Source organism: Callionymus lyra, chromosome 17 (assembly GCF_982586985.1).
Source record: "Callionymus lyra chromosome 17, fCalLyr1.hap1.1, whole genome shotgun sequence".
Lineage (NCBI taxonomy): Eukaryota > Metazoa > Chordata > Actinopteri > Syngnathiformes > Callionymidae > Callionymus > Callionymus lyra.
The window spans coordinates 18,741,365-18,765,536 of NC_141834.1; the positions used below are offsets into that span (position 1 = coordinate 18,741,365).

General features: G+C 35.5%; 1 protein-coding gene across 5 annotated transcripts in view; it reads left to right on the forward strand.

The window, feature by feature from the left end:
- Window positions 1-23,942, forward strand: part of LOC148062875 (focal adhesion kinase 1-like) — a 67,950-nt gene extending 44,008 nt beyond the window's left edge. For 4 of the 5 annotated variants that reach the window (XM_087812437.1, XM_087812435.1, XM_087812433.1 and 1 more), the window contains 10 exons: window positions 5,254-5,331; window positions 6,493-6,675; window positions 6,812-6,934; window positions 11,380-11,442; window positions 13,650-13,689; window positions 14,919-15,013; window positions 17,142-17,297; window positions 18,701-18,781; window positions 21,048-21,133; window positions 21,978-23,942. In XM_087812437.1, the coding sequence (XP_087668563.1) occupies window positions 5,254-5,331; window positions 6,493-6,675; window positions 6,812-6,934; window positions 11,380-11,442; window positions 13,650-13,689; window positions 14,919-15,013; window positions 17,142-17,297; window positions 18,701-18,781; window positions 21,048-21,133; window positions 21,978-22,104 (1,032 nt within the window). In that variant the 3' untranslated portion in view covers window positions 22,105-23,942. The remainder of the gene's footprint in view (window positions 1-5,253; window positions 5,332-6,492; window positions 6,676-6,811; window positions 6,935-11,379; window positions 11,443-13,649; window positions 13,690-14,918; window positions 15,014-17,141; window positions 17,298-18,700; window positions 18,782-21,047; window positions 21,134-21,977) is intronic. The other variant, XM_087812436.1, reaches the window with a different exon arrangement.
- The last annotated feature ends 230 nt before the right edge of the window (window positions 23,943-24,172 follow it).

Here is a 24,172-nt window from a genome sequence, read left to right on the forward strand (position 1 = left end):
CCTTGACCTCCGGCGTCTTCACACGAAGCCCCGGCTGCCTCCTCGCCGAGGCGAGAGCGCCGGTCTCCCCTTAACCGCCCCCTCACCTTGTTTCCCCCTCTGCTCTCAAAGACCCTCGCTCGCCCCCTGCAGGCCACTCAAGGCAGGTGGTGTTCAAGTATCCGAAGCTACTCATCCATACCGCTGACTCATAGAAAATGTTGCAACATTTAACTAAACCATGACTCACTTTTTCTTTCTTGCGTCTCCATCTTTAACACTTTTCTTTGCCAACCACCGCTTTAATTTATGGGAGGATTTAGTTTGGATTAAGGGAAAACCTGAACAGTTAATTAAGACTTAATGCGGGTTCAGGTACTTATGAGGTAAAGAGCTTGTGTAGGAGATTATAACCTGTGCATTGGTTGTGTTTTGTGGTAGAAAACGTTGCAAAAAAACAAGTTAAAGAGCATATTTTTCGTAGCATCCCTAAAGGTTTCCAAAACTGCTTATTGAAAATGATTCTTAAATGATTTTTGATCCTAACGGGGCACTATAGTTTTGGAAAAACTACCCAGAACAAGAAGGTCAGACTCCTATAATTAAGTTTGTTCGAGTTTTGTCCGACGACTCAAGTTCCCTCAAAAAAAGAAACTGCTGGCAAGATGATGATGATGAAATTATACAGTAGATTAGATTAGATTAGATTAGATTTCATTTATTAGTCGCACAAGGTGAAATTTAAGTTTACAGCAGCATCATGGGAAAAAATACAATAAGCAAGAACACACAACAAAAGTTGAATAAAATACTTAAAGAAATCAATAGAAATATAATTCTGAATTCAAAGACTATGTAGTTCACGAATATACAGTATATACAACATCTACCCTTATAAAGGAAATCTAATATAACATTTAATACATAAGTATTTGATATTCTAGTTTAACCTGATCATTTGATCATCTGGGAAAACACCAAGACGCTGCATACATCTGCCAAAGGGCAGATTTCACATGACTTGATAGAAACGCCTACAGTGTTACGTTAATAAATCCACTTGCGTGACTCATAGGTTGTGTCGGTAGTTCTTGATTCTGTGACGTCTTCTCGGCCCAAAGGCATGAGAGCCCACAGTCCTGAGCAAATGAACAAGTGGTTTTTAGCCAAAGAAACTTCTTAGTCGTCCACTAAAAACAACACATTTTGTCTCCGCTGTCACATTAAAGTTCATCATATCAGTGATTCAGTTGTGATTTATGAAGTCAGTTTTAGTTTCTGCTACTTTTTTAACCGAGTACAGTGATGGTAGCAGTAGTACAAGTGAAAATCAAAATATTTAAAACTGAATAACCTTTTTCCCATTATCCACTTTTCTAAATGAGTTCATTCGTTTTATGTTAACAGACAAATGAATACTATGATCATTTGATATTTACAATTACATACAAGACTTATTATTTTGTGAAATGAGATGTAAATGTTGATTATCCTTGAAATGTCTAAATTAATTAATTAAAATAATTAAATTTGTATTAGCCTGAAAAACATTTATTTAATATTTCTTATTTACAAATTAAAGCTATACATCCTCGTGTTTCAGATAATGCTGCAGCAGCTGTGATACAACAATATAATCATCAGTATTATATTGTTGTTTAAAAACAGCAGACGAGGTGAAAACTCGATGTCGCAACATATTTATGCTCAGATTTGTATTTTCCTTTTCGATAGATTAAAGTCGTCCGGTGCCAACGTAACGGCTGCGCATGTGTGTGTTTAACCTGAGGTCGCATGTTCTTATCGTGACGTCCTGGCTTTTGGGATGAAATATGTTTTTTTTTTACGTCGTGAGATTGACTATTTCTGACAATTTTCCCAGCATGCCTGCGCCAGACGCCGCTTCTGCTGACTTGACAAAGACATCACTTCACCGTTACTGTAATTTATCAGCCAGAACATCTCGCAAATGTGGAAAGAATCTTGCGGTTTCCTTTTTTTTTCTTTTTTTTTTGGGGGGGAAGTGAGTGGAAATGAAGAGCTAGAAAAAACAGGTGTCATGAGTGTGATTTACACTGAATTCATGGAAGTCACAGTCTTTAATGTACGTTGTAATTTGAAGATTTAAATATAGATCAAACTTGTGTCGGCATAGGTGGTTGGTTTTCTGTTGCTTTAGTCTAGTGCTAGTTTAATGTTGACTTTTTTTTTTCTTTCAGCCTAACCAGACCTTGTATAAGTGATTAGTATAGTTGTATAGTTTTGTGTTTTTCTCCTTAAATATTTGCGAAATGAAAGCCCCAATAAGTAACATTTCTTTATGATTTATTGTTGTTTAAATGATTGTTTTCACTCTGAACACTCATGACTAAGTACAAAATCTGTTATTTTAACCATAGAGTTTGTGGGTGTCCACGTGAACAAGATCTGTTTTCCGTTGTGTTAACAAATGCATGCGCTGTATGTGGCGAAGGAGGTTCCACCACATGGACCCTGGTCTTGAAAAGCGCTCTATAAATACTAATTACTTTATTACTCACTTACATCGTGGTTGAGCTTTTCTGACACTGGCAAAAGCCAGAAACAATGTTTTCTGTCTGAAAAAGCTACTTTCATGCTAAATGGCGACTAGCATCACTTTCACGTGTCGTTGAGTTTTCATTTCTAAAATGGCGATAACACATTCATTCGTTTGTTTGTTACAAATTTCGTGCTCGCTTCTGTGGGCAAGTTAGCCTAGCATATTAGCAACGCCAGCGCCTTGGCTAGTCATAATCATGTGGCTTTTTTTTTCATTATTATTATCGTCATAATGTTATTATTCCTTCATATTCCTTATTCATTTGCTCACTCATGTCATCTTTATTGATAGAGCACTTTAAAACAGCAGCAGTTGACACAATGTTCCGTACAAGAAGAACATGAAAAAATATCACCCAAATTAAAAACTTAAAGAGACTAAGATAATACATTGAAAAGCAAATAAAACAAAGACCACGTCTCATGCTGTGTTAAAAGCCAGGGAATAACAATGTATGAGTTTTAGAAGTTTGCTACCAAGTCTGCATTAGCTTCTATGGGCAAGTTAGCCTAGCATATAAGCAAAGTTAGCCACATGGATAGTCATAATGTTTCATCCATCAACATTATTATGGGATCGTTTTGTCTTATTTTTTCTCATATTTTTGTTTCCAAGTTTGTTCTAGCTTCTGGTGGCTATTGTAACATTAGCATCATTGCTAGTCATAATGTTTCATCCATCATTATTATTATGGGATTGTTTTTTCATATTTCTTATCATATATTTGCAACCAAGTTTGCATTGGCTTCTGACAGTTTGCGTGGGCAAGTTAGCCTAGCATATTAGCAACGTTAGCCACATGGCTAGTCATAATGTTTCAATCATCATTATTATTATGGGATCATTTTTTCATATTTATTATATATTTGCTAACAAGTTCACGTTAGCGTCTGACAGCTTGTCTGGACAAGTTAGCCTAGCAAATTAGCAACGTTAGCCACATGGCTAGTCATAATGTTTCAATCATCACTATTATTATGGGATCATTTTTTTCATATTTCTTATATATTTGCTACAAAGTTCACGTTGGCGTCTAACAGCTTGTCTGGACAAGTTTGCCTAGCATATTAGCAAGGTTAGCTTGACCTGAGTTGACAACAACATCTCTCATCAATAAGGATGATGAGTAGGAATGTTGCTAACTTGCTAACTTACTTGTTTTTGGCTCTTGAAGACTTTTAGTTCTTTGGCGTCTGGACGGTGGATTTAAGCAAAAATCTTAATCACACAACATTGTCAACATTCTTGCGAGACAAACCATGTTGTTACATTAAATTTCCTGAACGTTAAAAAAAATCGGAACGCTGTGTTTTTCGCACAGACGCGTTAATTAAACAGAACGTTCCGATCGTACCGACACGACAATTTGCACAATTGCTGCAGAATGTGCTCATGAATTTAATACAAAACACTTAATGATGAGACATTCCGAGTGTTTATTGTGGAGCTGCAGTCGTAAAAGTAACTCTTGTCTGGCAGCAGCAGCAGGAAAAACTCTTTATCTGCTTCGCAAACATTTAGAAATCTAGTGTTGATGAGTTTCATCTGCTGAGTCTAATTTTGTTTCTTTTTTAGATGAAAACTCTTATATTGTTTGATTTAAAGCAACTATTTATACATTATTTTTCATGTGAGTTTATATAAAATGTCTATAAACACAAAAAATAAACCAAAAAATATGACTTCTATGTTTACCTTTAATATATATTTAAAATCATATGAATTTGAAATATAAATATTTAATTTGTGTTCATTTGTATTACCTTTGTTGTTGTTTATTATTACTTTAACATTAGCAAAAATCTATGTAAGGCGGAATATTTGAGTCTGACCTTTAGTTTTACTAGCTTGGTCTTTTACTAATTAACTAATTAATTAATAAAAGGCTATCAAGTTGAATGAATACATTTTATTTCAAACATGTATAAAACATATAATATATACTATACTAGCATGAGTACAAAGAAGTAAATAACCTTTGTACTTGAATAAGAAACCAAGCTAGTAAATATAAAAATAATTTTAAAACATGAATAAAACATATTCTATGTACTATAAACTATAAACTATACTAGCATGAGTACAAAGAAGTAAATAACCCTTGTACTTGAATAAGAAACCAAGCTAGTAAATATAAAAATAATTTTAAAACATGAATAAAACATATTCTATGTACTATAAACTATAAACTATACTAGCATGAGTACAAAGAAGTAAATAACCTGTGTACTTGAATAAGAAACCATGCTAGTAGATATAAAAGTAATTTAAAACATGTATAAAACATATACTGTGTACTATATACTATACTATCTTGAACACAAAGAAGTAAATGACCTTGTACTTGAGTAACAAATTAAGCTAGTAAATATAAAAGTAATTTAAAACCTGAATAAAAAATATACTATGTATTATATACTATTCTAAGAAATAATAAGAAACCAAGCTAGTAAATATAAAAGTCATTTAAATAATAAAACACAATAAGTCGAGGCCCTTCATGAACACGACATGTCAGGAGATTCTTCGTCTGCATCCCAACTAACTGTCAATCATCCATGATTGTCTTGAGGTTTGACTGACAGCTTGTCAGAACTGCTGCCCGTGTTCGTTCCCCTTTTTAACCACTAACTCACTCGACGTCTTGAATCTTAACGTCTGTTTAACGAATCTCTTCTTGTCCGTGTTCTCAGCCGAGCAGGCCCGGTTATCCGAGTCCACGGTCCAGCGAAGGGTTCTACCCGAGTCCTCAGCACCCGGGACACTATCAGGTACGTGGAGCACGAGTCTTCTTTCCTAAGATGTATCACTTTTATTCATGTTAATGATACGACTGTAGTCTTAGAAAGTACTTGCAGAATTCTATCTGGTCTTTAGTTCTAATGTTTCCTGTTACAATATTTATTCTCAAATTGAAAAGATACATTTGTTGGTAAAATCAAACACACAGAACATTTTTTTTAGCGTTTATTTGTTTAATGTATTTTTATGTCTGGATGTTAAATTCCTTCTGAGATTTTACTCTCAGTAGTTCCAGGTTTTTTAATCATTTATAATGACAATATTTAAACGGCATTTTAAAACTGGATTACAGCATATTAGATTTTATATATTTATATAAATATTTTTCTTTTTTTTTTTTATAAGTGAAACTTCTTTTTAGACATTTCTGAATGGCACATTTTTATTTATTTATTTCTTTACAAATAAAGGCTACTTTTTAGATTTTATTCATTATATAGAATACGTTTTTTCTAATTCATGTCTTCCTGAATATTTAACAATAAATAATGACAATATTTAAACTGCATATTAAATGAATAAAATTGCAACTTTTTAATTTACTTTTTATTAAACAGTTATATTATAAATTATAATTATAATTATAATATTAATTTTATATATTAATATATATATTATATATATATATTATATATAATATTAATATTATAATTATAATTATAAACAATTTCATAAATCAATAAAGTTTTACCTTACCTTACCTTACTACTTTTTTTTCTTCTTATTTCTCATTTATTTTTATTTACAAATCAAAACTACTTTTTTAGACTTTTTTTCCGAATGATTTGTTGCTTTTCATTACATTTTTTAAAGTCAAAATGTATTTAATTAAAGCACTTTATTATGATAACTTGCCACACATATTTTTTTATTTATAATAAATATATAAAGATTAAAAATATATATATGATCGTGTCCAGATAATAAATTGCATTGAATTAGATTTAAATTAAACCAAATAAAAGTAAAATATAATAATTTAAAAAGACAATATTTAATCGTCGTTCAAATGATGTGCATTGTTTGATTTCTTACTTCAAATATTAGGCTTTTCTGCTCCTTCAACTCAATGATGTGATTCTTCAAGACTTGTTTCGTGAAAGTGACTAAATCCCCCGGTGTCTCCCCAGATGGCAGGGTACCCCGGGCCTCACACTCTCCCCTCGGTGCCCAGCGCCCTCTACCCTCCTCAGCCTGCCATGCTGGACACACACCACGCGCACACACACCCTCGCCATCACGTGCACTCGCACACGCAGCACCTTCCACAGCCCCACGGGCAGGACATGGCTCTGTGGGGTTCAGCCATGGAGGTAAGACCCAGACCCTCGTCGACCGTCATCGTCCGCTTTTTACGTTCAAGCATCTCATCGTTTTTTTTGTTTGTCTTTTTCTTTCACATCCGTGTTGTTGTTGTGGTCGTGGGTTGTGTTGTCGACTGGCTCGTAGGACAGGGCAGTAGACATGCAGTGTGTAGGCCAGCAGTGCCTCTTAATGGAGGAGCAGCTGATGATACAGCAGCAGCAGATGGAGGAGGATCAGAGGTGGCTGGAGCAGGAGGAGAAGCTGCTGGTAACACTTCACACAAACACACACTGGTCAGGAGGTGGTGTTGGGTCAGATGTTGAATGGTTTTATTCAAATATTCTTATATTTTTAAGCATCAAATTATTATTATTATTATTATTTTATGTATTTTACACATACAGTTTGATATTCTAACTCCAATAAATCAAAAATACTTTCGATATTTATTACATTTGTAGCCTTTTGAATTCAATATAAACATGTTGGTATCATAGTGCCAGACTAATCCAATCGAGCCCAGAGCCACACACATCTTTTTATATTCATATCAAGTTGTAAAACTACTTTTATTCGTAAATAATTATTTTAGAATCCACCGTAATGAACACAGCAGTGCTTTTACGTGGCAAGGTTCGATCAAGTAGCTCAGTGCTCCATTAGTATTGTCTGTTGACATTTTTGTATTAAACTGAAAAGGCTACAGATTAAAAAATATTTAATTTAGAAAATGTATTATTGAATTATTGGAATTAGAATATTTAACTCTTTTTTTATTCATTTTTAATAATATTGATTAACTCCAATAAATAAAAAATAAATTCAGTACATTCGATATTTATTGAATTTGTAGCCTTTTGAATTCAATATAAACATGTTGGTATCATAGTGCCAGACTAATCCAATCGAGCCCAGAGCCACACGCATCATTTTATATTCAAATCAAGTTGTAAAACTACTTTTATTCGTAAATAATTATTTTAGAAGCCACCGTAATGAACACAGCAGTGCTTTTACGTGGCAAGGTTCGATCAAGTAGCTCGGTGCTCCATTAGTATTGTCTGTTGACATTTTTGTATTAAACTGAAAAGGCTACGGATTAAAAAATATTTAATTTAGAAAATGTATTATTGAATTATTGGAATTAGAATATTTAACTCTTTTTTTATTCATTTTTAATAATATTGATTAACTCCAATAAATCAAAAATACATTCAGTACATTCGATATTTATTACATTTGTAGCCTTTTGAATTCAATGTAAACATGTTGGTATCATAGTGCCAGACTAATCCAATCGAGCCCAGAGCCACAGGCATCATTTTATATTCAAATCAAGTTGTAAAACTACCTTCGTTCGTAAATAGTTATTATTTTAGAATCCATCGTGATGAAATGACACAGCAGTACTTTTAGGTTTGATCAAGTAGCTCGGTGCTCCATTAGTAATGTCTGGTGACTCTGTTGTATTGACCTTTTTTATATTGAACTGAAAATGCTACGGATTAAAAAATATTGAATTTAGAAAATGTATTATTGAATTATTGGAATTAAAATATTTAACTCTGTGTAAATTCTTTTTAAATAATTTGGAATTTTTTATAATTAAAATACTTAAAAAATCAACCAAATAAAACAACCTTTGAATATGTTCAATTTTTTATTTAATTATTTGAAAAAATAGTTAATGTTGTAAAGATTAAAAAACATTTAAATTGTTAAATTTGACTATTCAATATTCTGACGACACTGATAAAACATAATAACCACCATTTCTAACACGCAATAACCTCTTCCTGTATCTGGACCAATCAGAGACGAGTTTGGTCTGGACTCTCTGCTCATGTTTGCTCCTCATGTTCTAGTCATGTTGTGGTTTTTATTTTTGCATCACATGTCGTCGTGTCTGTGGCTTTCTCTTTTCACAACCATAGATGTGAGAAAATAGTTTTCAAAAATTATTGCGTGTTTTAAAAATACACAAAAGTAAATGTTTTTCAACGGAACAAGACTTTTCTTTCATCCACTTTTTAACAGCTAATCTCTTTTCCTCCTTCATTCAATTTCCTGTCCTTGCGTTTCACCCTCAACATCTCTTTACTTTCATGTTCCTTCATTCATTCCTCCTTGTCCTTACTTTCCTTCTGAGTGATGGATTTCTTTCAAAATGTTGTTATTGATTTTATAACAAAAACAAACACTTATTATTACAGGGATTCTTCTGTTTAGTATCATCTTAAACACTTGATGTTAAACCTTCATTTCATTTTAATCCTTTTTTTATTAATTCATTCAAACTAGAAATTTAACATTGAATTACTAATTTTATAAGACATTTTTATTTTTCCTTTTTTCCCCTCATACATTAAACTACATTTTTATTCAACAAATAATATATTTTTGAATAATAAATTGTGTCAATAATTTTGTATTCTGAACTATTCTTTCCGTTTATATTAAGTATTTTCCAAACCATTTATATTTATTGCAGTAATATAGTGAGAGGTCACAGTTTTTTCATGTTGATAATATAGAATATATATATTTTCTCCTATTTGATGATTTAATTTTTTCTGAGAAATGTCTTTTTTGATTCATTTAAATTATACAAAATAAAAATGTAATTCATTTATTTTAAGATATTTCAATTTTGGCTACTTCTCTCATACATTAAATATAGTTATTTATTCATCACCAACATTATTTTTAATAATTAATTTAGTTTTTCTGAACTTCTATTTTATTCTTCAATACCTTCTTGTTTCATATGTTTCTATGTTCATTTAATTAATTTATATATTATAATAGTAAAACAAAATCTTTTATTTCTTGTCTGATATAAGGTCTAGTGTGTTACAATGGGTGGGTGAGGGACACCCTGGAAAGGACGTCAGTCCATCAAAGTTTAAATCAATGGAAAAAGAAAAAGATGAATGATCAAATAAATGATTTAATAAGGATTAGTAAACGTGGATTTAAACAGTATAGAGGACGACCTTGATAGTAAAGGATCACAAGGAAGATTCAACTGATTCAATGCTTTTAATTTGAAAGCCAAATGTTTATTTTCTTCCTATTAAATGGTGTTTGGGGGAATTTACCGTAAAGTTTAGCGAGAACTCTCTAGATTTAAGTTCGGCTTAAGAGTGAAGAATCCTGAGTGACAAGTGGTACTGTGATGACAGATAGACCCGCCTCTTGTTGCTTCTGATTGGTTAATATTGCGTCAGACCTTCTGTGATTGAGAGGTGAAGCTCTGCCTCCCTGACCGCACGTCCCTGATTTAAGGCAAAACATGTATATTTTAGATTAAAATGTGTCTAAAAATCGATTTATTTGTGTGAAAAAACATGTATTTTTATTATAATTTATTACATTTTTGAATCTGTAAGTGATAGTTTAATTCTAGTTTTGAGAGAAAACCTGGATCTTTTCCTGTTGAGTTTCTCGCTTGCTCTGGTTTCCTCCCACCGTCAACATCCAGAGGTTGATTCACAGCAACCGTTGTTGGTCTGTGGGAGGAAACCAGAGGAACTAGCCGTTCGCCTGCAGAAACCAATCCAACTCTCCGGGGCGAACGATCGACCACTTACCTCAGAGTTGATCTCATCAACCATCATGAACTCAGTCACACCACAGAGTCCAGCACGAAGCTGCTCCGGGCTTTTCCACGGTTTTTAAACCGAATTCCTCCTAAATTGCACCATTAAAGTTGTGCCCCAGAAAAAAAAACTCAATGATTCGCAGCATGTGTTCGTCAGGATCCGCAGAAGAACCTCAAACTCCGTTCACTTGTTTGACTTATGGAGAAGAAGTTTGGATGGAGATGGAAAAAGAAAGTGCATATTTCCCTGACGGTGACGGTGAAGGTTCCGAGGCAGGTGTGGCCTCAGAGTTCTGCACTAATCACAGGTTTCATCTAGTTGACCCGCAACCAGCAGCTGACACATGAGTGAGGCTTGTTAGGAGGCGGAGGAGGGGAGGAGGCGTGGAGAAATGGAAGGATTGAGAGGGAAAAAAAAGAATAATCGCACACAGACCAGGAGCTCCGTCACTTTCTCTTCTCCTCACAAGTGTCCGGAGAAGGAAGGATTCACTCGTTTGTCTGTGGATTCAGTCGTAGATTCAGTCGTAGATTCATTTTCTTGTTTGGATCCATGAACTCAAAGGCGATGCTGGTGTTCAAGTCCTGTCTGGGAAAACTGGTAGGAATTTTTGTTTGGAAAAGTTTAGTTTAGATGAGAGACGTTTGTGTGTTTGATTCATTCATCTTTTTCTTATTTCATCCACTTTAAGAAACTTCTTTCTTTATATTTAAATGACCTGGAAATTCTAAATTTTCCATAAAAAGATTCCTCAAGTTGTAATACAATGTTTCCATAAAATCTCAACTTTATAGTCACTAAATAAACGAACTACTGCAATAAAACATCATTTTTTAAATTAAATTTCAACTTTTTACTGCCACAAATTGTTTTCCTTCAATATTAACTAGTTCTATCTAAACGTTCGCCTCTTAAAAATGTAGCCAAAAGTTATTTTTCTCCAACACCACAAGAAACTTTTGCAAGAACAATTCGAGTGAAGGTATTGAGTGGAATTACTTCCTAATGTTTATAAATAATTCATTTATTCAAACATGAAGGAGTAAAAAAAAAAACTATATTCGTCAACATTTTCCTGTTTCTCTAATGTGTGGTTTTATTTTGAAGAAACCTGACACCAGAAGTTCAAGAGGAAGTCTAGACCGAGAAGACGGTGGAATCCAACAACCGGTAAGTTTTTCAAATCATTCCTTCTTTAAAGTGTTTTCATCATCTTAAAGTCTTTTCTCTGCGCGGCTCGCTGTCGCAGCACGACACCTGTGGAGCAGTGACCTCTCTCTCTCTGATGAATCTGTGCGTCGATCACACGGACGTCCATGTTGTGGTTGTTTTGATAATTCCGGGATTGATGGTAAAAACAGGAAGTGAACTGTTTAGGGGTCGGAAACTTCGGGGTCGTCCAGCTCCCACGGACGACTTGTTATTAATAGAGAACTTGAATATAAACCCTGGTGGGTTTTTTTTTTAAGAGATTTTTTAAACTTTTAATGAACTATATGCTGGTGAGCATCTGAACAACTACATGTTTCAAACAAATACAGAGATTTTAGTTTGAAAATGGGTGTGAAAATCTATGTAATTGGGTGAAATGTTTTGAATTAATTCAGTTTTGTACCTTTTAATTTATCATTTAAATCCAGTTTTGCACAAACCTACTGAGTCTGTGGAGTTTGTTTCTTCCCTCCATGTTCGTTGCTCGTGCCACTCTGGTTTCCTCCCACAGTCCTGAACATGCAAAGCTTGATTGGTCCCTCTAGATTCTAGTCTGTCTTGTTATGGAGGTTTCTTCTTGCCCCGACTAGCTGGGACGTACTTAAGCTCTTGTAAAGGCAACAAGCAGGAGAAAACTTATATTTTATATTAATGTTTTTAAGTGTGTGTATTGTCAAGAATCTGGCGATATGATACACAACACAATACAATATATAGTTATACTGTAGTAACAAGAATAAAATGTAGTATTGTCGAGTACTTGACTCTGGTGTTGTAGTATTTACAGACCACATGACTCTTGACAAAGTCGTAACTACTTTCATTTGTTTTCAAACCAAAATATGTCCAAACATCAGCTTTAAAAGCTGCTGGAGTCGATTGTATCCTCTTGTCCTCAGTCATCGCTGGGATCTCACTGGATTGTATTGTTCCTGTAGCTTATGTAGCTAATAACATAATGACTGCTGCCATCTAGTGGACGGAAGTTTGATAACAACACCAAAATAGACATATTAGACACATTAATTGTAAGTTTTAAACAAATAAAATAGTTGAATAAACACTTTACTAAAATTGAAAACATAAAATGTGATTTGAAACCCACAAAAGAATGATTCGATCGTTGCTGTTGATTAACCATAAAGTATTGATAAAAGAATGTTGCAATGTATCGATATTATTATTGCACGTGTGTCATTAAAATCACTTTCTTTCAATTTTATTAAATTTAAATGATATATTTGTTGAACTTGTGTCCCGTTTGGTCTTAACTTGTTACAAACAATCTTCAAAACACTCGGAGACTTGAACCTGCACTTGTCGACTTGACAGTGTAAACAGAATTTTCTTTTCATTTTTCTGGATGATTGATGTAATTGTGTTCCATCGATTACTTCTGTCTGGAACCATATATCGTCTCTGAAGCAACATTAGCTTGTGACTCAGTTTCGGTCAAGTTTACTCAAAAGAAAACTTTAAACGAGTGGAAATGAGTAAAAAAAAAAACAACCTCTTTATGATTTACTTGACTCTGATTTAGTGGAATAAGATTCTGTATTTCTGGGTTGTTGTGTAAGTGTTGTGTAACAGTCCGACAAGCGACCGCTTGTGTATCCATGCTTGTCCTTGTTGCCATGGAAGTGGCCGCGACAAGACGGATATTTTCGGTCTTTTCTCTGTAATTCGTCTCTCGGCTCGTCCTTCTCCTCCCTCCAGTGCATGGCTGTGGTTTGTGGTGGCAGAAATCTAGTGTGTGTGTGTGTGTGTGTGTGCGTGCATGTGTGTGCGTCTGAGTGTAAGAGGCAGCAGTATTTCGGGGTGTTTGCGGTCGTGAAGCCGTTGAACCTGCAGGATGCAACGAAAGCGAAGTTTTTTCTTCAGAAAACAGAGTAAAAACGTGTGAAAACCAGAATTAAACAAAAAAAAAGTGCAGTTTCCGCTGCTCAAAGGTCAGAGTTAATAAAAGAAACTTTCATTTTTTTTACGCGTCTGAAGCTCGACCCGGGACACCAGACCACACGGAAACCAGCAAATTAAAAAAATACTCTGTGACTCCAAGATGGAGTTGAATTCCTCACGGCTTTTTTGTTTTGTGGTTTTTCTGCTCGTGAAGTTTTAATTTCCTGTCAATCTTTGTGATTATGTGTGTGTTTTGTTTTCCACAGGCAGGAAACCAGCACATCTACCAGCCTGTGGGCAAAGCAGGTAAATGTTTGAACCGCCTTCAAGTTCACTGGACAAATATTGACGTCGTCGACTTGTGTACGAGCAAAGTTCTGTTGCCAGAACCAACACCTGCTCATGTACTGTCAAAATAAAATACTTTATTTGAAGTAACTTGAATCTTCTAGACACTCTTTTAAACATACAGTTAAATATTCTCGTTCCAATCATTTTTAAATTGAATTTAATTGGATGCTAATTTAAAAACATTCGATCCACAAAATGCATTTTTTGAATTATTTCGATGAGAAAATCAAATTCTATGCTTGAAATTAATTGAAAATATTTCCACCAATATTTAAGAGAATATTTGTAGTATTTGTTGTCACTATTGTATTGACCTTTTTATATGGAATTTAAAAGTCTACGAATTAAAAATAATAAAATAAAATATCATAGTGACTTAAATATTAAATTCTATGCATCATTGTGTTATTTAAATGATACAAAAAAACCTTCAGAATTCAACCTTTGATTATGCAAATAATTAAATTCAGAATCTTTTTTGTATTATTATTTAAACAAGAATATTAAACTCTATGTTTAGATATCAAGTAAATATAAGTAGCATTTTAATTTTAATATAGAAATATATCCACTATTATATGATCCTTTGTTTTACTGAATTTAGAACTTGATTTTAACGGATTTAGAAAATATTACATCTTATTTTATTTTAGAAAATACAAAATTAAAAAACTTGTTTTTTAAATTATTATAATTGCAATATCAACCTTATATGAAACCATATATATATAAAAGGAATGATTTAATCATTTCAAAATATTCATGAATAGAAAACAAACATTTTTTATACATTAAAATGACTAAAAATAAAAAAATATATATTGAATTTAGAAATTTATTTTTGGAATTATTGTAATTAGAATATTTAACCACAGTATATGTATAAGATTAATCTAATCTAATTTTGAAAATATTGGAAATCTTATATTAAAATTCCTGCACTTTTATACCAACATTTTTATAGTTAATTAAAAAGGCTATGAATTAAAAAATAATTTAAATTCCAAATGTTCTTTTAAATAATAACAACATACCACCTCTCAATATAGAAACTGTTGAATTCAATGTTTAAAAAAATAATAATTTAATGTTTTAAAACATGAAAACAATAACAATATTTCAATAAAAGAGTCTCCATGGCTTCACTAATGACGACTGACCCTAAATATCTTCTTCTCGCTCAGAGCTGGTGGCGCCTCCAAAGAAACCTCCTCGTCCCGGAGCTCAGAGCAGCCTGGCGTGTCTGAACGCCAGCGACAGCTACAACGACGGCGTGAAGGTGAATCATCGTCGCACAACGACACGCACGAGTGCGAGCGTCCATGATGTTGTTCACGGCGCATGTTGGTTAATGCTGTCCTAGCATTAATGTCCTTTTTGTCTTCCTCACCCCCGGCTGCTCCCTCTCTCCCCCACACACACCCTCCTGCACTATCTGTTGACCCCCGTAGCCCTGGCGGGTAAGAAGCAGCAGCAGCAGCAACACACTGTGTGTGTGTAGTGTGTGTGTAGTGTGTAGTGTGCGTCACATAGTCGCTCACATGACCTCGTAGTTACTTTCGTTAACGTCGTTTCTACTCGCGTCATATCAGACTCTGAATATTCTCTCCAGCAGCTTCAGTTAAATCAAAATAATTATAATATAATATAATGTGAGAATGTGATTTATGATAATTAAATATATATAATAATAATAATGAACATTTTCTACTTGAATAAAAATTGCTAATTACAATTTTTAAAAAGTACTTAAGTATTTTCTGTAACGCAGTAACATATTCATGTACTATTGTCGAGCATTTTAAATATATAAATATTCTTTACTGTCAATAAAGACTATTTTAGTTTGAATTATTAAAGATTTACTCAAGAACTACTGACCTATTTGGTTAAAATTGTGAAAAAAAATGACCAAAGTTAGAATATTTGTGGATTAAAAAAGGGAAATGACAAAACGGAAAAAAACGTATAATTTAATATATATCCCTTTTATGAGTTTTTGTTTTTTTTTTAATTAGAAGATTTGACATAAAAAAACGAAATGAATGATAGAAAAAAAACTGTCGCACATTTAGATTATAAAAAATGTTTAATCACAACTGGAACAATAGTAGGAAAGAATAAAATACATAAAATACTATAAATAAATCATTAGAAAATACACATATCATTGATACACACAATAGAGGACTTTCTAGTAGAAAGTCTTTTTAAAAACGCAGCCGAGTTTCCTGTTTAAAAGGAAGTTCCTTAAATAGGTTTTCAAAATAAAAGTAGAGCTGCGTTTAATAAAACCGTTTAACTTGAATGCACTTAATTTGAAAATGGATGCGCTGCTATAAACCATCTCATGTAGTTTAATAAACAATAAAAAAAACTATATAGTAATATATAGATCATTCACAAACCGTAAATAAGTAAATACAAACCTGCACAATTGTCCAGCACGTGACTGCCATCTAGTGGCGGAATTGGAGAATAAAATTGCTTCAAGGATTGGTTTGAATCCAATCAGACTGACGTCAGAGGAGAAAACTATAAGAAATATAAATATATTCTCATTTATTCTGTTCCTTGAAGCAACATTTTAGATTGTTTTAATAACACACGTCTTCCATGAGTTCATCTTTTAACATAGTTAGTCATAGTTTAGTTGTAGATCCATGGGAGTCGATCAGTGACGTCACAATATTGAATTATTGATTTGATATTTCTAATGTGAAACTTGTTTTATGATAATGAAATATTGTTTTTGAAGCATATCGTTTTATTTGTTTTATTAACTCAATAATTGTTAATTTAAAGGTTGAATTCTGAAGGTTTTTGTCGTTAAATAATTACATTTAAAAATAGAATAATTTCAAAATTGTACACAAAGAGTTGGATATGCAAATAACAATAATTGTCGAATCATTTTCTAAATTCTACATTTTTTAATTGGTTGACTTTTAAGTTGAATATAAAAACGTTGGTATAATATTGACACCAGACAAAACCAAACGATTACAGAGCTGCTTAAATTTCAGCCAATCATGATTTCACTTTTATACCAACATTTTTATATTGAATTTAAAAGACTATGAATTAAAAAATATGGAATTAAGAAAATGTATTTTTGTATTATTGGAATTAGAATATCAAACTCTAAGTATAAAATGTGTTTATTTAAAAAAAATAAAGTAAACATTTTCAATGTACAAATTATTGGATTCAATTATTCGAAAAAAAAATACTTCAATATTTAACCAAACAACAACATTTCAGTAAAATATTAAAGATTTGATCATGAAAAGTTTAATTCAATCCTGTGATGTCACTGATGCACCAACATGTTGACGCAGCAGTTTAGAAACTCGTCGTCTATCGTTGGTCTTCACTCGTCTCATCATGGCGTCGACTCTCTGCAGCTGCAGCCTCAGGAGATCAGTCCTCCTCCCACCGCCAACCTGGACCGATCCAACGACAAGGTCTACGAGAACGTGACCGGCCTGGTCAAGGCCGTGATCGAGATGTCCAGCAAGATCCAGCCGGCGCCCCCGGAGGAGTACGTGCCCATGGTCAAGGTCAGCGGTCCAGGGTTCAGATCCCAGTTAGTCCAGACAGAAGCTGAGAGATCTTAACACGACTCTATTTCTATCTGTAATAACAAGATCTTAACACGACTCTATTTCTATCTGTAATAACAAGATCTTAACACGACTCTATTTCTATCTGTAATAACAAGATCTTAAAATGACTCTATTTCTATCTGTAATAACAAGATCTTAACACGACTCTATTTCTATCTGTAATAACAAGATCTTAACACGACTCTATTTCTATCTGTAATAACAAGATCTTAACACGACTCTATTTCTATCTGTAACAACAAGATCTTAACACGACTCTATTTCTATCTGTAATAACAAGATCTTAACACGACTCTATTTCTATCTGTAATAACAAGATCTTAAAATGACTCTATTTCTATCTGTAATAACAAGATCTTAACACGACTCTATTTCTATCTGTAATAACAAGATCTTAACACGACTCTATTTCTATCTGTAATAACAAGATCTTAAAATGACTCTATTTCTATCTGTAATAACAAGATCTTAACACGACTCTATTTCTATCTGTAATAATAAGATCTTAACACGGCTCTATTTCTATCTGTAATAACAAGATCTTAACACGACTCTATTTCTATCTGTAAAAACAAGATCTTAAAATGACTCTATTTCTATCTGTAATAACAAGATCTTAACACGACTCTATTTCTATCTGTAATAACAAGATCTTAACACGACTCTATTTCTATCTGTAATAACAAGATCTTAACACGACTCTATTTCTATCTGTAATAACAAGATCTTAAAATGACTCTATTTCTATCTGTAATAACAAGATCTTAAAATGACTCTATTTCTTTCTGTAATAACAAGATCTTAACACGACTCTATTTCTATCTGTAATAACAAGATCTTAAAATGACTCTATTTCTATCTGTAATAACAAGATCTTAACACGACTCTATTTCTATCTGTAATAACAAGATCTTAACACGACTCTATTTCTATCTGTAATAACAAGATCTTAACACGACTCTATTTCTATCTGTAATAACAAGATCTTAACATGACTCTATTTCTATCTGTAATAACAAGATCTTAACATGACTCTATTTCTATCTGTAATAACAAGATCTTAACACGACTCTATATTTCTATCTGTAATAACAAGATCTTAAAATGACTCTATTTCTATCTGTAATAACAAGATCTTAACATGACTCTATTTCTATCTGTAATAACAAGATCTTAATATGACTCTATTTCTATCTGTAATAACAATATCTTAACACGACTCTATTTCTATCTGTAATAACAAGATCTTAACACGACTCTATTTCTATCTGTAATAACAAGATCTTAACACGACTCTATTTCTATCTGTAATAACAAGTTTCCTTCTCCGTGTCCAGGATGTGGGTTTAGCTCTGAGGACGTTGTTGGCCACGGTGGACGAGACCCTCCCGCAGCTGCCGGCCAGTACACACCGAGAGGTCAACACACACTTCTTTACTCCTGTGGAAGTGTTTCAGTCACGTCAGAATATTGATATTGAATTTCATATTTGTTCAACCTTTAATTTCCTTTTTATTTCAATTATGTTGTTGTTTTGCAAGACACATCGTGACTTAGACGTGACTTAATTCGTGACTTCAGACTTGACTTGAGGCTTGACTTCAGATGTGATTCCAGACGTGATTCCAGGCGTGACTTCAGGCGTGACTTCAGGCGTGACTTCAGGCGTGACTTCAGGCGTGATTCCAGACGTGACTTCAGGCGTGACTTCAGACGTGACTTCAGACGTGACTTCTGGTGTGACTTCAGACGTGATTCCAGACGTGATTCCAGATTTGATTCCAGACGTGACTTCAGGCGTGACTTCAGGCGTGACTTCAGACGTGACTTCAGACGTGACTTCAGACGTGATTCCAGGTGTGACTCCAGGCGTGACTCCAGGCGTGACTCCAGGCGTGACTTCAGGCGTGACTTCAGGCGTGACTTCAGACGTGACTTCAGACGTGACTTCAGGCGTGACTTCAGGCGTGACTTCAGGCGTGACTTCAGACGTGACTTCAGACGTGACTCCAGACGTGACTCCAGACGTGACTCCAGACGTGACTCCAGACGTGACTCCAGACGTGACTTCAGGCGTGACTTCAGACGTGACTCCAGACGTGACTCCAGACGTGACTTCAGACGTGACTCCAGACGTGACTCCAGACGTGACTTCAGGCGTGACTTCAGGCGTGACTTCAGGCGTGACTCCAGACGTGACTCCAGACGTGACTCCAGACGTGACTCCAGACGTGACTCCAGACGTGACTCCAGACGTGACTCCAGACGTGACTCCAGACGTGACTCCAGACGTGACTCCAGACGTGACTCCAGACGTGACTCCAGACGTGACTCCAGACGTGACTTCAGACGTGAATTCAGACGTGACTCCATACTTGACTTTAGGCGTGACTTTAGGCGTGACTTTAGGCGTGACTTTAGGCGTGACTTCAGGCGTGACTTCAGGCGTGACTTCAGGCGTGACTTCAGGCGTGACTTCAGACGTGATTCCAGACGTGACTCCATGCGTGACTTCAGACGTGACTTCAGACGTGACTTCAGACGTGACTCCAGGCGTGACTCCAGGCGTGACTTCAGACGTGACTTCAGACGTGACTTCAGACGTGACTTCAGGCGTGACTTCAGACGTGACTTCAGGCGTGACTCCAGACGTGACTCCAGACGTGACTCCAGACGTGACTCCAGACGTGACTCCAGACGTGACTCCAGACGTGACTCCAGACGTGACTCCAGACGTGACTCCAGACGTGACTCCAGACGTGACTCCAGACGTGACTCCAGACGTGACTTCAGACGTGAATTCAGACGTGACTCCATACTTGACTCCAGGCGTGACTCCAGGCGTGACTTCAGACGTGACTTCAGACGTGACTTCAGACGTGATTCCAGACGTGACTCCATGCGTGACTTCAGACGTGACTTCAGACGTGACTCCATACGTGACTTTAGGTGTGACTTTAGGTGTGACTTTAGGCGTGACTTCAGGCGTGACTTCAGACGTGACTTCAGACCTGATTCCAGACGTGACTTCAGACGTGACTCCATGCGTGACTTTAGGCGTGACTTTAGGCGTGACTTCAGGCGTGACTTCAGACGTGACTTCAGACGTGACTTCAGACGTGACTTTAGACGTGACTTGAGGCTTGACTTGAGACTTGACTTTTAAATTATTACATTTTTTTTAAAAAATGGAATAAAATGAAAGGTTGAATGAATTTTTATTTATTGAATTTAAAAATAAAAATGTGTAAAAAATAAATTAAAAAATGTTGCACATAGATTTTAAAATTCTAATTCAAAATTAAATTGCCTCAACTCAATATTTTTAAATTGTAAGTCTTTTAAATTCAATATACAAATGTTGGTATAATATTAACACCAGACAATACCAATCGAGCACCGAGCTACTTGATCGAACTTTCAGCCAATCATGATGGATCTATTATACCAATATTTTTTATTGAATTTAAAAAGCTACAAATTAAAAAATAGTGAATTTAGATCATTTACTTTTGAATTATTGTTATTAGAATATCAAACTACTGTATATGTGTAAAAAAACAAACATTTTGACAATATTCTAATGATGGATTTTTAATATTCAATAAAATAATGAGGGGCCTAAATAAATAACATTTTCAAAGAGAAAAAGTAAAGTTTCAACATTTGTCGTCTCTTCTCCAGATCGAGATGGCTCAGAAGCTCTTGAACTCTGACCTGGCAGAGCTGATCGGGAAGATGAAGTTAGCCCAACAGTATGTGATGACCAGGTGAGACCCCGATCAGTGACCTTGGAATATTCAACGTCAATCAAGTCTTGAAACTGTTGTTTTTATTTACTTTTGAAGAATTGTATTATTTTTATTGAATAATTGAATTCAATCATTTCTATATTGAAAGATTGAGGTTTTTTTTTAATATTTCAATTAAAAAATGTAAATATTTTTTTAATTAATGAATACATTTTTTTACATATAGTTCAGGATGAAAATACTAATTTAAAAATACATTTACATTCTAAATTCAGTAATTTACAATAAAATTGTAGTCTTTTAAATTCAATATAAAAATGTTGGTATAGAATCACCAGACAAGACCAACAGAGCACCGAGCGACCTGATCTGACTTTCAGCCAATCGTGCGACGAGCAGATGATCACGTGACGACAAAGAGGAAGTGGTGCATCAATTTATCATCATGGATTAAAAACTGAATGTGACGTCAATTCAAAAGTTAGTGCGAGTGGATCTGGGCTCGATTGGATTAGTCTGATTAGATGTCACTATTATACCAGCATTTTTTTGTATTGAATTTAAAAGGCTAGAAATTTAATATATATATATATATATATATATTTCGAAATTTATTTTTGAATTGTTGGAATTCAAATATGAAATTCTATGTGTAAAAATAAATAAATAAAAATATTAAAAAATAAATTATTTTATATATAAATTTAAATTAAATTATAAAAAAGGGCAAATTTAACCTTTCAATACAATTAATATTAAACAACATTTCAATAAATAGTTTCAACACTTGAACGTTCAATATTCCGCTGACATGCTTCCGTTGCTAAGCTAACTAGCGGCGAGCGCTAACTTGTTCCTTCAGTCTGCAGCAGGACTACAAGAAGCAGATGCTAACGGCGGCTCACGCTCTCGCCGTGGACGCCAAGAACCTCCTGGACGTCATCGACCAATCCCGGCTCAAGATGATGTCCCAGCCCCGCCCACATTAGCCCCGGCGTCGGCGGTTACGAACTAAAGACTCGGAGTCGGTCCCGAAGGAGCCGGACTCATGGACGACCCGGGTGTGAATCACGGCTCTTTGTTCCGAGTCCTTCCACTGTGACGTGATCCTGACCAGGGACTCGGCAGCTTCTGAGGAAGAACTTTCTGCTGACTTTCAGCTCCTGGGATCGAAGTGATGTCGTATCTGCATGTCACAAGTCGGGAGGTCGGAGGTCGACCTCGTCTTTATTTATTATCACGGAGGAGAAACGACAAACTCTCAAGTCTTCCTCCATCAATGTGAAGTCACTGATCCCAGTTTTCCCAACGATCCCAGCACAGGAGACATGGAGGCTGTAGATGAATCTCATATCACGACTGTTGAAGGAACCGTGTGACTCGTCTGGTGCTACATCATGCATGACTTGAGGCCTGACTTTAGACTTGACCTCAGACGTGACTTGAGGCGTGACTTGAGACGTGACTTGAGGCGTGACTTGAGGCGTGACTTGAGGCGTGACTTGAGACGTGACTTGAGACGTGACTTGAGACGTGACTTGAGGCGTGACTTGAGGCGTGACTTGAGACGTGACTTGAGACGTGACTTGAGACGTGACTTGAGACGTGACTTGAGACGTGACTGGAGACGTGACTGGAGACGTGACTGGAGACGTCATTGCAGGAGCGATGCCAGGCGTGACTCAAGTCTTCAGGCTTGACTTGAGGCATGACTCAAGAACGAGGCGTGACTCAAGACGCGAGGTGTGACTTCAGGCGTGACTCGTGACTTGAAGAGCGTGACTTGAGGTGTAAATTGAAGCGTGACTTGAGACGTGACTTGAGACGTGACTTGAAGTGTGACTTTATCCTTGACTTGAAATCAGGCGTAACTTCAAGCGTAACTAGAGACTTGAGGTGTGACTTAAGTCGTGACTTGAAGCGTGACTCAAGAGTTGAGGTGCAACTTGAGACTTGACTTAAGGTGTGACTTCAAGCGTGACTCGAGACTTGAGGTGCGACTTCAGACGTGACTTCAAGCGTGACTTGAGACTTGAGGCGCGACTTGAGACTTGACTTCAAGCGTGACTTGAGACTTGAGGCGTGACTTGAGACTTGAGGCGCGACTTGAGACTTGACTTCAAGCGTGACTTGAGACTTGCTTCAAGCGTGACTTGAGACTTGACTTCAAGCGTGACTTGAGACGTGACTTCAAGCGTGACTTGAGACTTGAGGCGTGACTTGAGACTTGACTTCAAGCGTGACTTGAGACTTGAGGCGTGACTTGAGACTTGACTTCAAGCGTGACTTGAGACTTGAGGCGTGACTTGAGACTTGACTGCAAGCGTGACTTGAGACTTGAGGCGTGACTTCAAGAGTGACTCGAGACTTAAGGCGTGACTTGAGACTTGAGGCATGACTTGAGACATGACTTCAAGCGTGACCCGAGACTTGAGGCGTGACTCGAGACTTGAGGCGTGACTCGAGACTTGAGGCGTGACTCGAGACTTGAGGCGTGTCTTGAGACTTGTGCCATGACTTAAGGCGTGACTCGAGACTTGAGGCGTGTCTCGAGACTTGTGCCATGACTTGAGGCGTGACTCGTGACTCATGCTGGGCGCGGCGCCTTTAGCTCGATCCTCTGGTACGACCCGGAGCGTATTTGCACCGACGTTCCTTCTCATCCACGTGTTCTTCAAATCCAACACGTCACGATGAAAGAAAATCTATTTTAGCTGCGACTGAGCTCCACTGGTCTGTACAGAGGTCAGAGGTCAGAGGTCGTGCTGGTAACACTGGTTTATCTTGTGATCTGAGGACAATGAAATAAAACAATTCTGAAAAGAAAGTTCATCGTCAAGAATCCATTCAAGATCTTTTATCTTAATGTTGTCTTTTAAATCTACAGGTCAACGTTTTATTTTGACATTCTTATCATTATTGTGACTTCCTGTCCCAACATGTACCTCAGTGAGTTTGACTATTTGTGATGTTTTCTATTAACATCTCTATGTATTTTCATATCTTAGTTTTCTGTTTATATTTAGATATTTCTTACTTATATCTCGATATTTTCTT